Raw genomic sequence first — 16,082 nt, forward strand, 5'->3', positions numbered from 1 at the left:
TGAATTTTCTTTCCCTTTGTCATGATTCCCATATTTCCAAATTGAAGTTAGAATTTGTGAATTAATGCTATTCAGATTAGCCACATAGTCACCATCTACAAGTGTAAATCACCATTTACAAATATCTACACTATTCACTTGGGTAGAGGGAAAACAACTCAGGGACTGAGCTTTCCTGAAAACAAAAGAGTTTTTTCCTGGCCTTTATTGAAGCTCAGAGGCCTGGCTTTTTATGTCCAGAAATTTATGAGAAAAAAAAAATGTGATTTAATTTTTTGGCAGAGGTTGAGGAAGGAAAAAAAAGAATAAAATATCTTATTTCTTTGTAACAACAGCATGTATTCACTCTTGAAAATCAATTTACAGGGAAGTGGTTGTGGCTCAACTGATAGAGTGTCTGCCTATCATATGAAGGGTCCAGAGTTCGATACCCAGGACCACCTGACCCATGTGGTGAGCAGGCCAATGCACAGTGCTGCTATAGGCAAGGAATGTCATGCCACTCAGGGGTGTCCCTTGCATAGGGGCACCCCACACTCAGGGAGTGCACCCCACAAGGAGAGCCACCCTGCATGAAAAAAAGCACAGCCTGCCCAGGAGTGGCATCACACACACATGGAGCTTATGCAGCAAGATAACTCGACACAGTTTCTGGGTGCCAGATGACAAGAATGCACACAGATGCAGAAGAACACACAGGGAATGGACACAGAGTGCAGAGAATGGGGGTGAGGGGGAGAGAAATAAATAAAACACATTAAAATTTAAAAAAGGAAAACCAAATTACAGATCATTCAAAAATAATGCATTCTTTTTATATATACAATAATTCCACTAGTTAGAAATTTGAAACTTAAAATTCATCTAAACTGATTAAAGTTATATAAAAAGGGAAATGGTATTACTTTAAGTGACCCTAAAATCTGTCCTCTAAAGAGGAAATTGAGAGAAGCTTCGTGCCTCATTTAATTCCATTTGTAGAAAAAGAGTAGGAAATATATCTAACCTGGAGCATTATTCTATATATGAAGAAGACCAATTACATACAAAATTCATTTAAAAATTATTGTGAGCTTTTCGGGATTTTTTTCATCAGTTATATATCCATGTCCATAGATGAATTGCTGGAAAGAGTGAGCATGAAAGAAAGGGGTACTGTTGAGTCAGATACTACTTCCAGAGTTGTTAAGCAGCTGGTGCTCAAAAAATGAGATGTTATTTAGTTTCTTGGCCTTTTGAAGAAAAATAGATCCATCCGAATATTAGATCATAGAGCACTGCTGACGTAAAGTAAGATTTGGCACTTTAATATCTGATACACAGTTGACTTTTAAAAGAACATCTTGTTCATATACCTATAAATATTCATACCAATAGAAAGTATAACTAAAATAATTAGTATTGATGAAATTTGCACCAAAAAGTGAAAGAAAGCAATGACTAAAATCTGGAGACTTTTAGAGAGAGTTTGGAAGCCAACCATAAATCAACAGATTGCCTTACTTTTGTAAGGTCTTAGCACTGCCAATTAATAAGAATTATGAGAAATTTAACCTCATCTCATTCTTAAGACTACATGCAAAATGTCAGAGGTAAGGAGAAAGTGTAGCTCGATCAATCCCAGAGACCAGGACAAAAGAGATGATGGGATATTTTGATATTGAATTAAAAATATCATCATTCAGGAATATTGTGATCTTATCAGATGGACCACTTGCCTACAATCCAAGCTGAATCAAGAGAAAGAATAAACAATGTGACACAATTCATCGTGCTAGGCTTGACCCAGAAGCCAGAACTGCAGAAACTCATATTTGCTCTGTTTTTAATCACCTATTTGATCACAGAGGCAGGTAACCTGCTCATCTCAGTCACTATCTTCATTACCCCAGCTCTGGGTTCTCCCATGTACTTCTTTCAGTCCTATTTGTCTATTATAGATGGTTTATATTCTTTTACATAGCACCTAGAATGATCTTTGACCTGATCTCTTAGAAAAACACCATCTCCTACAGTGGTTGCATGATCCAGCTCTTTGTTGAGCATTTCTTTGCTGGAACTGAGGTCATCTTGTTAATTGTGATGGCCTATGACTGCTATGTGGCCATCTGTAAGCCTTTGCACTACATGACTATCATGAGCCGGCTTGTATGTAGTTTTCTGGTGGGAATAGTTGGAAGTTTGGGGTTTCTTCATAGAGAAATCCAGATTTTGTTCGATTCAATTATCTTTCTGTGGCCCCAAAGTCATTTACCATTTTATGTGTGATTTGATACCTCTCCTGGAGCTGGCCTGCATGGACACACACATTTTGGGGCCCCTGATTGTTGCCAATAGTGGGCCGCTTTGTTTGCTCATTTTTTTGTATACTAATGGTGTCCTATGTCATCATCTTGCACTCCCTGAGGGCTCATAGCTCAGAAGGGCGTCGCAAAGCCCTCTCTACCTGTGCCTCTCACATCACTGTTGTCATCTTATTCTTTGCACCCTGTTCACTCCTGTATCTCAGACCCATGACTTCCTTCCCCACTGACAAAGTTGTGACTGTGGTTTGTACCCTAATAACTCTTATGTTGAATCCTTTAATCTACACCCTCAGAAATGCAGAAATGAAAAATGTCATGAAGAAACTCTGGGATCAAATAATGAAAACTGGTGATCAATAAATCTTGTGGTTGAAGTAGTTAGGTAAACAATTTTAGTAGTATTTTATAGAAATGTATTCCCTGATTAAACATGGGACCGTCTTGACCCTATCTGGATCAATTTTTTTAGGAACTCACATGTGGTGGACAGGGCTGACATCCATTACACACAATAGGCATAGTGCCTATAGCCCATAATATTTTCAAGGGTCCATGAAATGTTTTAATTTATTTTAAAATAAAATAAAATTTTTAATGTATTCTATGAAGGAATCAGACCCATAAAGAAAAATTACTTAGGGTCCACAAATGCTATAATGCAGCCTGAAGTGATATAAAACAGATCAATAGAAATGTTTTGAACAGTTTTCATATCCAAAACTATAGGTGAAGTGGAATTTAATTTTAAAAGAGAAATAGTTTTATATGAAATAGGTTTAGAATAATAGGGAAAGAAATTCAAGTACTTTCATCAAAATATACTTTTTTCCTTTTACCTGCCTAATTTTCCGAAGTTTTAAGTGTTCTCCCACCATAGCAATAAAATCTTTTTACATATTGGAATCCCAAGAAGAGAGCATTTGCATGCAAAGGTACTTTTTATAAATTTTATCTCACATTCCCTGTAGTATACAATTGTCTACAAAAAGTATTGGAAGCAGAATTGGCTAGAGCAAAAGAAATACAATTGTTAGATCTGTAGAGTTAAGGCAGAAAATATCTGTACGTTGAAATTGTTATAGGAAATTACCAGTGATGTAAGAATTAGTTTGTGTCATGGAACTAGACAATACTCAACAAATCTGAATCACATAAAAGCGTCCCTACCAGAAATATAATGAAATACTAAGAGATTTAGAAACAGTCAGATGCTTTGAGCCAGAAATTAAGAGCTTTGAATCAAATGGACCTGATATGTCAACTTGTCTCTGGCATTAATTAGCCTTGTAAGCAAGTTGCTTTATGTATCTCTCTCTCTACCTGTTTCTTCATCTAAAATAGAAATAACATTCCTTACTTCCTTAAATGGTGAGAAGTAAATGATTTAAGTTGGAAAAAGGACTCAGCTGAAAAATAATGGAAGCTGCTCAAACTCTGTACACCCTTCTGAGACATCGGCAGAACACTTCATTTGATTTACTCTCCTCTTCCAGGGCAGTTTTCCATTGTTTCCTACGGTTGTCCCCCCGCTCCCCCTCATCACGTTGCCTTCAGGAACTCTTTATGCTATCAATTATCTCTCTCTTATAATTTCCACTTCTTCCTCTACAACCAAAATGCATAAAGGTGTAGGGAATTTCGGGGGCCAGGAGGGAGTATTGTTAGAATATTTGTTTAGAGTAACTCTAAAGAAGACTTCAAAACTGTTTCACTTTAAATTTAAAAATACTTAATACAAAGCAGAAAAAAAGCAAGCACCATGTTCTTACTACCAATAAGCAACTATTCTTAGGTTTAGCACATAAGCTTCCTGTCTCTTACTCTGTTCATCTTTCCTTTTTAATTATACAACATCACTTATAAATATATTAGAATACAAAAATAAAAATAAAAGACTCTTCCCCTCTTTTAGTATCCTGCCAGGAACCCCTATTGCAAATTTAGTAGTATTCTTCCAATCCTTTATTAAAATAACATCACTTGACTTCCCGTACAGAAAAACATACTCACACACTTTTTTTCTTGTGGTTTATTTTACTACTAATTTTGTCATACTAGGTGCATATTGTGCAGCTTAATTGTATACTCAACAGTTGATTTCAAGCTACATCTCTATTTATAAAGTTCTCCAGGTCATTTAACTGCTATACCATAATCCATCATGTCAGCCACTATACATTTCAGCATTGCCCAACGGTATATATCTGATTGCTTCCTATTTTTATCATAAACAATTGTACAGTGAATATCTTTGTACATGACTCCATGTACACATGCATGAAGATTTCTCTAAGTGGATACCTTAAAGCAAATGAAATGGGTTTTTTTCTTATGGTTAATAAATGCGACCAAGTAGCTTTCCAGGATAGCTATGCTGCTTCCAGCAGTGTTTTAACCATACCTACTATTTCTCATCTTTGGCAACACTTGATATTGTCAATAGTTTTTGTCTTTGCCAAGCTACTGTGTAAAAATAGCACCTCATTGTTACTATAATTGGCATTTTCCCGATTACTACTGTGGTCGGGCATTTTTTAAATACTCATATAACTGTAAGTTTCTTGTTCAAATATCTGTCTATTCACCTACTGGTTATTTAACTTTCTTCTTATTTTCAAGAGTGTTTTGTATATTCTGATTATTTGATTTATATATATTTGTAAATATCTTCTCCTATGCAGCAACTGTTCCTTTGAGTTTGTTCATGCTTCCTTCTTGTCATTTAAAAGTGCTTTATTTAGTAAATAGTCATATTTGTCAATCCATTTTGTTCTTTATGTCTCATTTCAGAAAGCTTAGGCTATGAATATATTCACAAATATCATCTCCCAATGATTTTTAAAAAGGAATTTTTGCACTTAGTATTTTAGGAATCTAATTTTATTTTAAAACCCTCAGATGGCTTCACATTTTCTTGTAAGACTGAGCCCAAAATCCTATCAGGTGTACATGTTTTTCCTTGTTATAACCACTTTCTATGTCTCCCATCCTTTTCCTATTCAAAAGATAATATTATTATAAATTATGCAAGCTTATACTGTTGAAAGGAAAAGCCAGGGAAAGTATATGGTCAGAGTTTGTAAAACAATGAAAAGGATAGAAAGAACATGGACATATATGTCAGAATCCAGAGCACTAGAATCCTTTGGAAACTGAAGCAGAAAGAACTAGGAAAAATGAAAAGAAATACCACTTTACATCAGTGGCCAAAAAAATAAACTGGTCTACTCTAAGGGCAGCACATATTTCAAATCCAGCAGAGACAGAAAAGCAAAAGAAGTCATAGAAGCTCTTTTTTGGAATGATAGGAAAGATATAATAAAATAAGTTAAAATATGCTAGGTGTTTACTATGTGTCAGAAACTAGAGAAAAAATTTACATAGATATCTAATGTAATTCTTATGACACTTTGAAATATGTATTATCTTTATCCTTCCTTTAAACACAGGCATTGGAGGGTTCCAGAGGTTTGAACACTTGCTTAAATTTATGTCATCTTAGTATTTTGGGGAACAAAATATTTGGAAATAAAATTCCAACTCAGGTTGCCTTGTCTGTAAGCCAGAACACTTAGCCTCTCTGCGACAGTGTAGCAGCTACACTGATGCCATACAAGAAGATGAGAAGAAATAGAGGCCTGGAGGCACTCAGGGCTACCATATATACGGCTAAGAATGAAGCTATTTGCCTTACATTGACTTTTATTTTACATTTCTACAATTGAATTAACTATCATACAAATGCAAATGATATTAACATGGATTTCTTTTTAAAGATGAGGGCAAGAGCTCAAAAAATAACTGATTCTGAGTTTTGTTTAGGCATTTCGAAGCTAGATAATCTTAATCAATTAACCACATCAGGAGGCCCACCTTCCTCATTTGTAAGATAAGAGCAGTAATCACTCATGTCATAGCTATGTTTAGAGTTGTTTGATAATCGAACTATGCAATTCATGTGAAAAGATGAAATAAAAGTCTAAGGAGATGAATGTATGGAGAAAAATGATTTATGGTAATAAAAACAAGCATTGGATTGTTCTATGTAGACATATGTCATTTATTTTCTACTTTTATCATTCGTTATCTTCCCAAAATTTCTTATTGTGTGAAGAAGTTTCTCATGGCAATTTTCACCTCTTCATTTCTCAGAGTATAAATGAATGGATTCAACATGGGTGTTAGAATACCATAAAACACTGTCATGTTTTTGTCTATAGATAAAGTAGATGATGGCCGCATGTAAATAAATATACAGGGTATAAAGAACAAGGCAACAACAGTGAAGTGGGCCCCACAGGTGGAGAGGGCTTTGCGTCTGCCCTCTGCGCTGTGGGACCTCAAGGTGCGCAGGATGACAATGTAGGAGGCAGCCAACATGAAGAAGTTCAACAGACAGATCACACCACTGTTGGCCACCACCAGAAGGCCAATGACGTATGTGTTGGTGCAGGCGAGCTCCAGCAGAGGGTACAAGTCACAGACAAAGTGATTGATCATGTTGGGCCCACAGAAGGGCAACTGAAGGACAAGGAGGAGCTGAGTCAATGAATGCAAGAAGCCCCCCAGCCAAGCCACCCCCACCAGCAGGGCACAGAGATGCCTGGTCATGATGGTCGTGTAGTGCAGGGGCCTGCAGATGGCCACGTAGCGGTCATAGGCCATCACCGTGAGCAGGATGATTTCAACGCCTCCCAAAAAATGGGCTCCAAAGAGCTGAGTCATGCATCCTTCATAAGAGATGGTTCTCCCCTCATACAAGGAGTCAACAATAAGTTTAGGAGCCATACAGGAAGAATAGCACGTGTCAATAAAGGACAGGTTGGCCAAAAAGAAATACATGGGGGAGTCCAGGGTGGGGCTGGAAGTGATAGTGACCACAATGAGCATGTTGCCACAAACTGTGAGCACATAGATGACCAAAAAGACCACAAAGAGAAACCTCTGTACCTCTGGATTCTGTGAGAGTCCCAGAATGAAAAATTCTGAGATATTGTGTGGTAGTTCCATAGATTTCAAGGACACTGGGAATGTGAAGATACAGTTTTATCTATAAACCAAGAAAGAAATATAATAATAACAGAACTAGTTTGTGTGTTGGGGGTGGGGCACGTTGCCCGGTTTTGTTTGGCAACACCTACTTTCCTTTCTGGACCCTTGTCCTTCTCAATCTTGTGTTCCAAAATTTTTACATCAGTTTATTCTGTTAACCACGTTTCTCTTTTTTCCTGGGGCTTGCTGAAACACTTCTATTGAAAGGCTGCTAGTCCCTCTGTAGTCTACAGAGAAGATTCAAAGAAAATAAATGGTTCATAGCATCAGTGAAAGATTCTATTAAATGACTATCTGCCTATTTTGTACATAAGAGAGACTTCTGGGGTTGGGTAGAAAACAGATCCCCTTTCTTAATCTAATCTGGCAAAATATTACCTGGCAAAATAGTCCTACTCCCCCTTTATTCTCCAGGAGATAATAAGGAAACATCTGTGCCTATCTTCTTGGTTTTGGTTAAACTAAAACCTGTCACCTACTCCTAAAGTCACTCTTTTCTTAGAAACATAGGTCTTCTTAAAGTAGCTAAATCTTCCAAATTGCTGAAGATCTGTGTGATAAGAATTAAAGGAGAACCATTAAATGTCAAGAGAAAAAAAGACACCCAGATGTAAAAAGTGCAGGAGAGAAGACTCCAGTGTTGATCAGGAAGCTCCCTCCTTGTCTTCTCTCCAAGCTTTTCTGCAAGAAGGCAAATAGAGCTTCTGCAATGACAATTTTTCAGAATATAACATAATGGTCAAAAGCACACACTGCAGTAATAAGAGTAAATGCCTATGCAGCACTTTTTTTAAATTTTTTGTCTTTATTTTTTTAATATTACATTAAAAAAATATGAGGTCCCCATATATCCCTCACCCCACTCACCCCACTCCTCCCCCCATAACAACAACCTCTTCCATCATCATGAGACATTTATTGCATTTGGTGAATACATCTCTGAGCACCGCTGCACCTCATGGTCAATGGTCCACATCATAGCCCACACTCTCCCACAGTCCACCCAGTGAGCCATGGGAGGACATACAATGTCTGGTAACTGTCCCTGCAGTACCACCCAGGACAACTCCAACCGCCGAAAATACCCCTCTATGTAGCACTTAATCTTTGCTGAGAGCTGTCCTAACTCCTTTAAGTAGACCAGCTTGTTTAATCCTCACATCATCCCCATGAGGTAGATTACTGGTTTTTCCCCATTTTGCATGATAAAAGAAAGAGACATACACTTACCTATCACCCAGCTATTAAGTTTCAGAGCTGGGGCTTGAATCCAGACAGTCTGGCTTCAGAGCCTGTATGTTTCCCCACTACACCCTACTATACCCCACTACATCACACTATACCCCACTTCACCGACACACACTACACAACACAACACTACACTTACAGAGAGCCAAGTCTTTTCTCTGCCACTAATTCACAGTGTAACTATCGACAACCTCTCAAATCTTCAATTTCCTTATCTCTAACATGAATATAAGAGCACTGCTGCACTCTGAGGTTGCAAAGAGAAGTAAATGAAATTTGCATGTCAAGTGTTTGGTCAGAGCTTTACAGTGATAAACATTCAATAATTGCCATCTCTAATCATCATCATCATCAACACCACAGCAAGAAATTCTTCATGTGGCTTAAGGAGCTACTTGTGAGTTCAGAAGTATGTATTGATACAATTTTATTATAAATAAGAAAAATATTGTAATACTTATCCTTTTGCAGACCACAAATGGCTGGAGAAAATATAATCCTGCATGAAGGTTTTACAATGTAGCCAATGAATTTTATGCTCCAAAATAAAAATGCTAAATTGATTTATCTCTGTGATTCAAATTTGTGGGAATAAAAATTAAATTGATTGTAAAAAATTGGCAAAGAAAGGAAGTCTCATGTTTGAGTTACCCATAAGAAAAAAATGATTTTGTGGAAATATATGAGAAACTTAGGAAACCTATTGCATGGCATTTTATTTGAGTTGTACTTTAATCTTATTCAACTAAAAACAAATTGAATATTGAAAACTTACATTGACAGGATATGAGGACACAGACAGATCACCAGGACATTGTTTCTGTTTTTTCTATCCTAATGTTACAGAATGGTGGAACTGGAAGGCTTCCTAAAGGATCATCTAAACCAACTCCAAGCCTCCATCCCAGATTTGACTGTTTCACATGATTAAACTACTGAATGAGATTCTAATTGTTTCTTACATTGAAGAAAAACATGTATTGGGCAAGTTGCTACTGATAACAGAAATTCATGAGCTGAAAGATATTTCAGTTCATTTACAAGCAACTGAGAAATTTTTGTATGATCCATTTCCCTTTTCTTTGCTGAAGAATCCTATCAAATTTTAAATTATCTTTTCCAACTGCTCCCATTTTAAAGATGGTGAATTTGAGACTCCAAAAGATTAGCTGCATCTGGTCCAGTCACCTGGTGATTCATGGCAGAGACACAGCTAGAACCTCCATTGCTCCAGCCTTTTGGGTATAACCAGCACCTTTCACTATCTACTTCCTCTGGTGTTAGCCCACCAAAGAAAAGCAACTACTGCTAACAATAGGAAGAGAAGCCTCATGGAAGGGGCTGTGGCTTATTGGCTCTGCATTCACTAAATTCTTAGCAGAAAACTCATTCACTCAGTCGCAGAGAAAACCTTTCTCCTTCCCCTGAAAAATGTTATTAGTAAGGTGGGAGTGATAGCATGGGGATTATCAGTGCTGTATGTTTTCTGCCTCTCTGAGGAAACTAATTCTCCCCTCACAGGACCACTTGCTGAAGCACTAGCTTCTGCCTTGTTCACAGGTGAGGACAAGATTGCTGCCATCATCTAATTAGTCCCTTTGAATACAGTTTTGATCTCACAAGGAAACAATTTCTAGTCTGCATCCCAGAAGTGTCCAGTGTCCTTCTAGCATCTAGAGAGAGTCTACAAATTATCAGGAAGAAAAGGGAGTTAGTTAATGAATTTTAGGAATTGATATTGGAGGGTCAGGGCCTATAGGGAATTTACTAATTTAACAACAAGAAAAATCAACAGCTTTTTTGGACCACATTCTATGTACCAGGCAGGGGACCCATTCACATGTATTATCTCCTTCATGGCCTCTACAAGCTGAGAGAGAATTATCACTATCCATTCACCATACCTCATCTGTGTGGACTGCTCGAAGACCAAGGTAACTAGATTCAGAAGAAACAGAATTGCAGTGACATTTCCCCCATTTAATCATTCAGTAAGTATTTATTCAAGCCATATTTAATAAAAGCCAACATTTTTCTAAATGCATAGAACACGATAGTCTATAAGTCAGATATATTCCCTGGTAGTATGGAATTTATTCTCTAAAAGGGGCAATAGCCATTTCCAGAACTAAGCAGAGGGAAAAATAAATAAATAGAATAATTACAACATCAAATATATGATATGAAATGATATTAGAGAAGCAAACAACCAGCTGAGAAGGATGACCATAGAGCAGATTGTAGGGTAGACCTTCTTTAGGTAGGGAGTCAAGGAAACCTTTGAGAAGGTGACATGTGAGCTGAGACCTAAAGAATGAGAAAGATTGAGTCTTATGGAGAATGGAAAGGGGTGGGAACTGCATGTGCCAATGCCCAAAGCAGAAAAGAGTGTCTTGTAGGAACTGAAACCAGGTCATGATGGTTGGAGCACTGTGGGAAAGTGGGACAGTAACATACGGTGATGTTAAGGGATCATCAAGAACAGGAACCAGATTGTGCTGGGCCTTGGAGAACACAGTAAGTTGGATTTTATTTTAAGTACAGTTGGAAACCATCAAGGAAAAGCATGCCATCACTCAAATATATGTTTTAAGGGAGCACACTAGCTCTTATGAGAAGAATGGCTTGGAGTGGAGCAAGAGTGAGAGTTTACTTGAGTAAGCTACTTAACCTCTCTGGGCTTCAACCATCTCTTCTATAAAATGATGATAATAATACAGAAAAAAACTGATTCAAATGATAAGTGAAGTTCAAACTACTCAGATGATTAAAATGAATGAAACAGATGAGGAAAACCTGTGCTACTCAGGGAATAAGAGTTCCAGGGTTCTGGTTGCACGATTAAAAATTGTCCTGTTCCACTTGCAGGTTGCCACAGAATGATTTCACTAAACCTACTTTGCAGGTCTCTTGTGGAAATCTGCAGAGGAGAATGCAAATGCAGTGACTGGCACATTATCAAGATAACAATAGGTAGCTTTTAGTATTATTAAATTGTAATACCCAGTTCCATTCACAATGCCAAGATCATATGACCTATGTTTGAGAAAATGAGGCCTCCCCAGGATGGGGTACACCTTCCCACCCATGATATAACACTATGACAAGATGAGCACTCACACACTCCCAAGAAGCCTTCCCATGTGCCAAATGATCCCATGAAGCACCTTAAACAATTAACCCTCCCTTATTATATTTTCTGAAGAGTTTTGTCGACATTATAGTTTCAACCACATACCCAATAATCTCCTATGTTCATCTGTTCCTCCACCCTCCCTCCAATTCCTTGGCCCATCTGACCCATCCCCCAACCCTAACCCCCTCAATCCTGCAAAGCCCCACCCAATAGTGTCCCTATGCCCCCGTCTTATCCCTTCCCTTTACAACCACTTACCTCTACTTTTTCATAGATTTCACCCATGTAGGCTTCAGCTCACAACCTTCCTCTCCGCACCCCCCCCCCCCAATTTCTTGTAAGCCTATCATCCAGTCTCTAGCTCTCTGACACAGCTTGGTTTGCTTATTTCATATCAGCGAGGTCATGTAGTATTTGTCTTTCAATGCCTGGCCTGCTTCACTCAACATAAGGTCCTCAAGAGTCATCCATGTTATCCCATGTGTTAGTACTGTATTCATTCTTACAGCTGAATAGTATTCCATTGCATGTAGGAACCACATTTTGTTTATCCATTCATCTGTTGATGGGATTCCCCAATGAAACATCAACAATCCCCCAAGTGCAAGGGCAAAGACCAGTGAAAAAGGATGGTCCAATGATGAGCCCTTGATACTGATGACTATGCTTATGAGCCTGTATGCCTGAAATTTCATTTAGGCCTAGAGCTGAAGGGTACTTAAGAGTTACCTCCTTACAGCCTCCATGTTGCTCAAATGTGGCCACTCTCTAAACCAAACTAAGCATGTAAATGCATTACCTTCCCCCAGTGTGGGACATGACACCCACGGATGAGTCTCCCTGGTGCCAAGGGATTACTACCAATCACTAGCTGGTGATGCAACTAGAAAAAGACCTTGAATAAAAGGGGGAAATGGTAAAGACAAATGAGTTTATATGCCTAAGAGTCTTCAAAAAAGAGTCAGGAGATCATCAGAGGAGTCGCATTTATGCATGTCTCAGCAGTGTTCCAGACACAGTCTAAGTAGATACAACCCCAGGTACTGGTGATCCTGAGGGCTTACAGAGACACACAGGTTCTACAGTCATGGCAGATGGCTCTGGAGTTCAGTGCCTTGTCATTGGGGCCTACTTTGGAATTTGTGTTCCTGAGTGTGATGGAGTTGGACTCAGATGTGGCCTTTCTACACATGCCACTTTTGTCACTTTTACTGAACCTGTAGTTGGTGCTGAAGTTGGTGTATACTCAGGAGACTTGAATCTCTGGACTGGCCATGTGCCAGCTGGGCCCTGAGCCTCAGCAGAGTTCCAACTCGTACTCATCAGTTCATTGAACTTACCCAGGTCAGCTAACAGGGAGGTGAAGATGGTCTACCACCACACCAGAGAACCAAGAGTGCCTACAACTGCAAGCAGGAGAATTTCATCCATCAACCATGTGGGATCTAATCTCCCTCTTAATCTAGACATGGAATGGACATCACCATCTCAGGGTCCACAGGATGGAGGAATAAAATATGGATTAGAGTGGACTCACTGATATTCTACTCTAGAACTATTGTGACTAGCAATGGAAAAAAGGGTAGCGTTGATGTGGAGAAAGTGTAGTTGCTGAGGGCAAGGAAAGGAAAGAAGAGGTGTGATGTGAGGGCATTTTCAGGGCTTGAAGTTATCCTAAATGATATTGCAGAGACAGATGCTGGACATTATATATCCTTTCATAACTCACTGAATGTGCTGGGGGAGAGTGTGAACTACAATGTAAACTATAGTCCATGCAGTGCAGCAGTGCTCCAAAATGTATTCACCAAATGGAATGAATGTGCCACAATCATGAAAGAGGTTGTTGATGTGGGAGGAGTGGGGTGGGCTGGGGTGTGGGATATATGGGAATCTCTTATATTTTTTAATGTAACATTTTTTGTGATCTATGTATCTTTTTTTAAAAGGCAATTAAATTTAAAAATTATTTTAAGAAAAAATCATATGACTTTAAAAATCTTTATTAAAGGGAAGCAAATATGGCCTAAGTGTTAGAGCTTCCACCGACCATATGGGAGGATCTGGGTTCAATCCCTGGGGCCTCCTGGTGAAAAAAGAAAAGAAAGCATGCCCATATGGCAAGCCAGTGCCCACAAGAGTGCCCACGTGGTGAGTCAGTGCCCTGCGCAAGTGAGTCACACAGGAGGTTAATGGCACATCAAAAGAGAGACAAGGGGAGAGTTAAGGTGAAGCACAGCAGAAACCAGGAACTGAGATATCACAATTGACGGAGAACTTCCCTCTCCATCAGAGGTCTCCAGGATTGAATATCACTGAATCCTAGAGGAGAGAAAATGAGAAGATAACACAGACAGCAAGAACAGCAGGGTGGGAGGGGGGCAAAGGGAGAAAATAAATAAACAAATCTTTATTTTAAAATGTTTATTAAATTATTCTGTTTCAGAGGAAGTAATAGGTTTGAATAGATTGATGAGTTGATCAAATTTCCAGAGTTTAAGTATCAAAAGCTAAATGTTCAAGGTGAGGAAACTAAAGGGCCTTATTTGTGAGCACTCCCCAGACTCCCAACATTTTTTACACCCTATATGACTTTGAGTTCCTTGAAGGCAGTGATGTACACTGATTTCACTTCTCTAAAGTTTAGTTATCTCGCCTATCAAATTTAAAGAAGCCAAGATCGTCTCTAAAATCCATTGCCATTTTGTTTTCTCCCAGAAGCTGGTCAAATTTAAAATCTTCTACTTTTCACACCTAACCACCACTACTCTCCAAAAATTTCTCCTTGAACTATGTCTGACTAAAATATTGAGGAAAAACTTGAATGAGGGCTCTCAGAAGGACCCAGAGCTGTGGGCCAGCACCAAGAGTGCCAGCCCCCTAAATCAGGGGGGCAATGAGTCAGGAGCAAGTGGCTGCCAGGTCATCTGATTTCCCTCTGTCCCTTCCTTCCATTATCCTGGTAGGTATTTCATTTCCATGAGGCAATTACTTTTTACATATCCCCTTCTTTATAAAAAAATGACTAGCCATCTAGCAAAATAATATTTATTTTTGATTCATAGGCTCAGGGAAAATTCAGTTCTGGTGATTGAATGACCATGAGTATTTCTGTGGCCAGATGGTAGAATCTATCTGGTTTGAGCACAGGAGTGACTGTAAAGCTTATCCCTTATTATAGTTTGCTAGGTTGCCAAAATACAGATACTATGAAATGGGTCAGCTTTTAACAATGGGAATTTAACTTACAAGCTTACAGTTTCAAGGCTGAGAAAAATGTCCAAATCAAGACATTGTCAGGTGATGCTCTCTCCCCAAAGACCAGCTGCCAGTGATCCTAGACTCCTCTGTCACAAAGCAGCATGTGCTGGTCTCTCCCTCCTCTTCCTGGTTTATTTGCATTCAGATTCTTTCTTCTGTGACTTTTCTCTCTCCTTTCCTCTGTACTCATCCTGTTTATAAAGGACTCCAGTGTGAAGATTAAGACCCACACTGGGCCATGCCTTACTGAAGTACCTGAATTAAAAGGTCCTACTGACACAGACAAGAATTTGACCAGCTTCTAGCAGAAAATAAAATGAGAATGGATTTTAGAGATATTCTTGACTTCTTTTCTAATTTGGTAAGTATATTAAGAATATAGTTTTATGGTGTCCATACAGCTTCAAACCATCATGCCCCTTTAAAAGTAATTCCAGTGTTAAAGAAAAAGTTAGGAGCTGCATTGATAAAGAAGACCATTCTAAACTTATGATCCATAGAAATCTCCAAAAATACAAATCTTCAACTTTCCCACTTCCAGTTGAAAATCTGAACCTCCTAAAACAAATCAAAGATGATTTGTAAACTAGAGATGTGAGATTTATGAAGCAGTTAGATAAACTGATGAAAAGCTGCAGAGAAATTTTCCCCAAACTTCAAATAAGGATTATGTTTAAATTACATGTAAAATGTAGAATTGAAAAGTTTGGTATCATACACTATTTTTGTGGTTATCAGGAAATTGCTAGGCTCAGGTGGTAATGTAAATTGGTGCCACCTTCTCATAGAGAAAATTATCAATATTTATCAGCACTAAACAAACACATAAAATTGACCTGGAAATTCCACTTTTAGGATATAATTCTACAGATGTATATACAATGAAATTGCTGAGTCATACAGATACACATATTTAATCATTTTTAATATATGTAGTTTTCCAGTACTCATGCCTGTTCTCTATGAATGTTTGACAAATCCCCCAACCCTATTCTAAGCCTTCTCCAAAACTTTTCCCTAAAATATAGAAAAGTCAAAAAATAGGGAAGATATAGTCCACTATTAATTCATGTCAATAA

At 38.3% G+C, this 16,082-nt stretch overlaps 1 protein-coding gene and 1 pseudogene across 1 annotated transcript; one reads left to right on the forward strand and one right to left on the reverse strand.

Annotated features, from left to right (window-relative positions):
- The first annotated feature begins 1,705 nt into the window (after positions 1 to 1,705).
- On the forward strand, positions 1,706 to 2,666 carry LOC101420490 (olfactory receptor 4C45-like; annotated as a pseudogene).
- A 3,741-nt stretch (positions 2,667 to 6,407) lies between these two features.
- On the reverse strand, positions 6,408 to 7,316 carry LOC101420060 (olfactory receptor 4C3). Its single transcript, XM_012524887.3, has one exon. The coding sequence runs from the start codon at positions 7,314 to 7,316 to the stop codon at positions 6,408 to 6,410; it is 909 nt and encodes a 302-aa protein (XP_012380341.2).
- Positions 7,317 to 16,082: the final 8,766 nt, after the last annotated feature.

Source organism: Dasypus novemcinctus, chromosome 10, assembly GCF_030445035.2.
Source record: "Dasypus novemcinctus isolate mDasNov1 chromosome 10, mDasNov1.1.hap2, whole genome shotgun sequence".
In the NCBI taxonomy this organism is placed as follows: Eukaryota; Metazoa; Chordata; class Mammalia; order Cingulata; family Dasypodidae; genus Dasypus; species Dasypus novemcinctus.

Excerpts from the sequence above, each read along its gene's own strand:
- LOC101420060 (XM_012524887.3), bottom strand. The coding sequence starts at position 7,316 with ATGGAACTACCACACAATATCTCAGAATTTTTCATTCTGGGACTCTCA.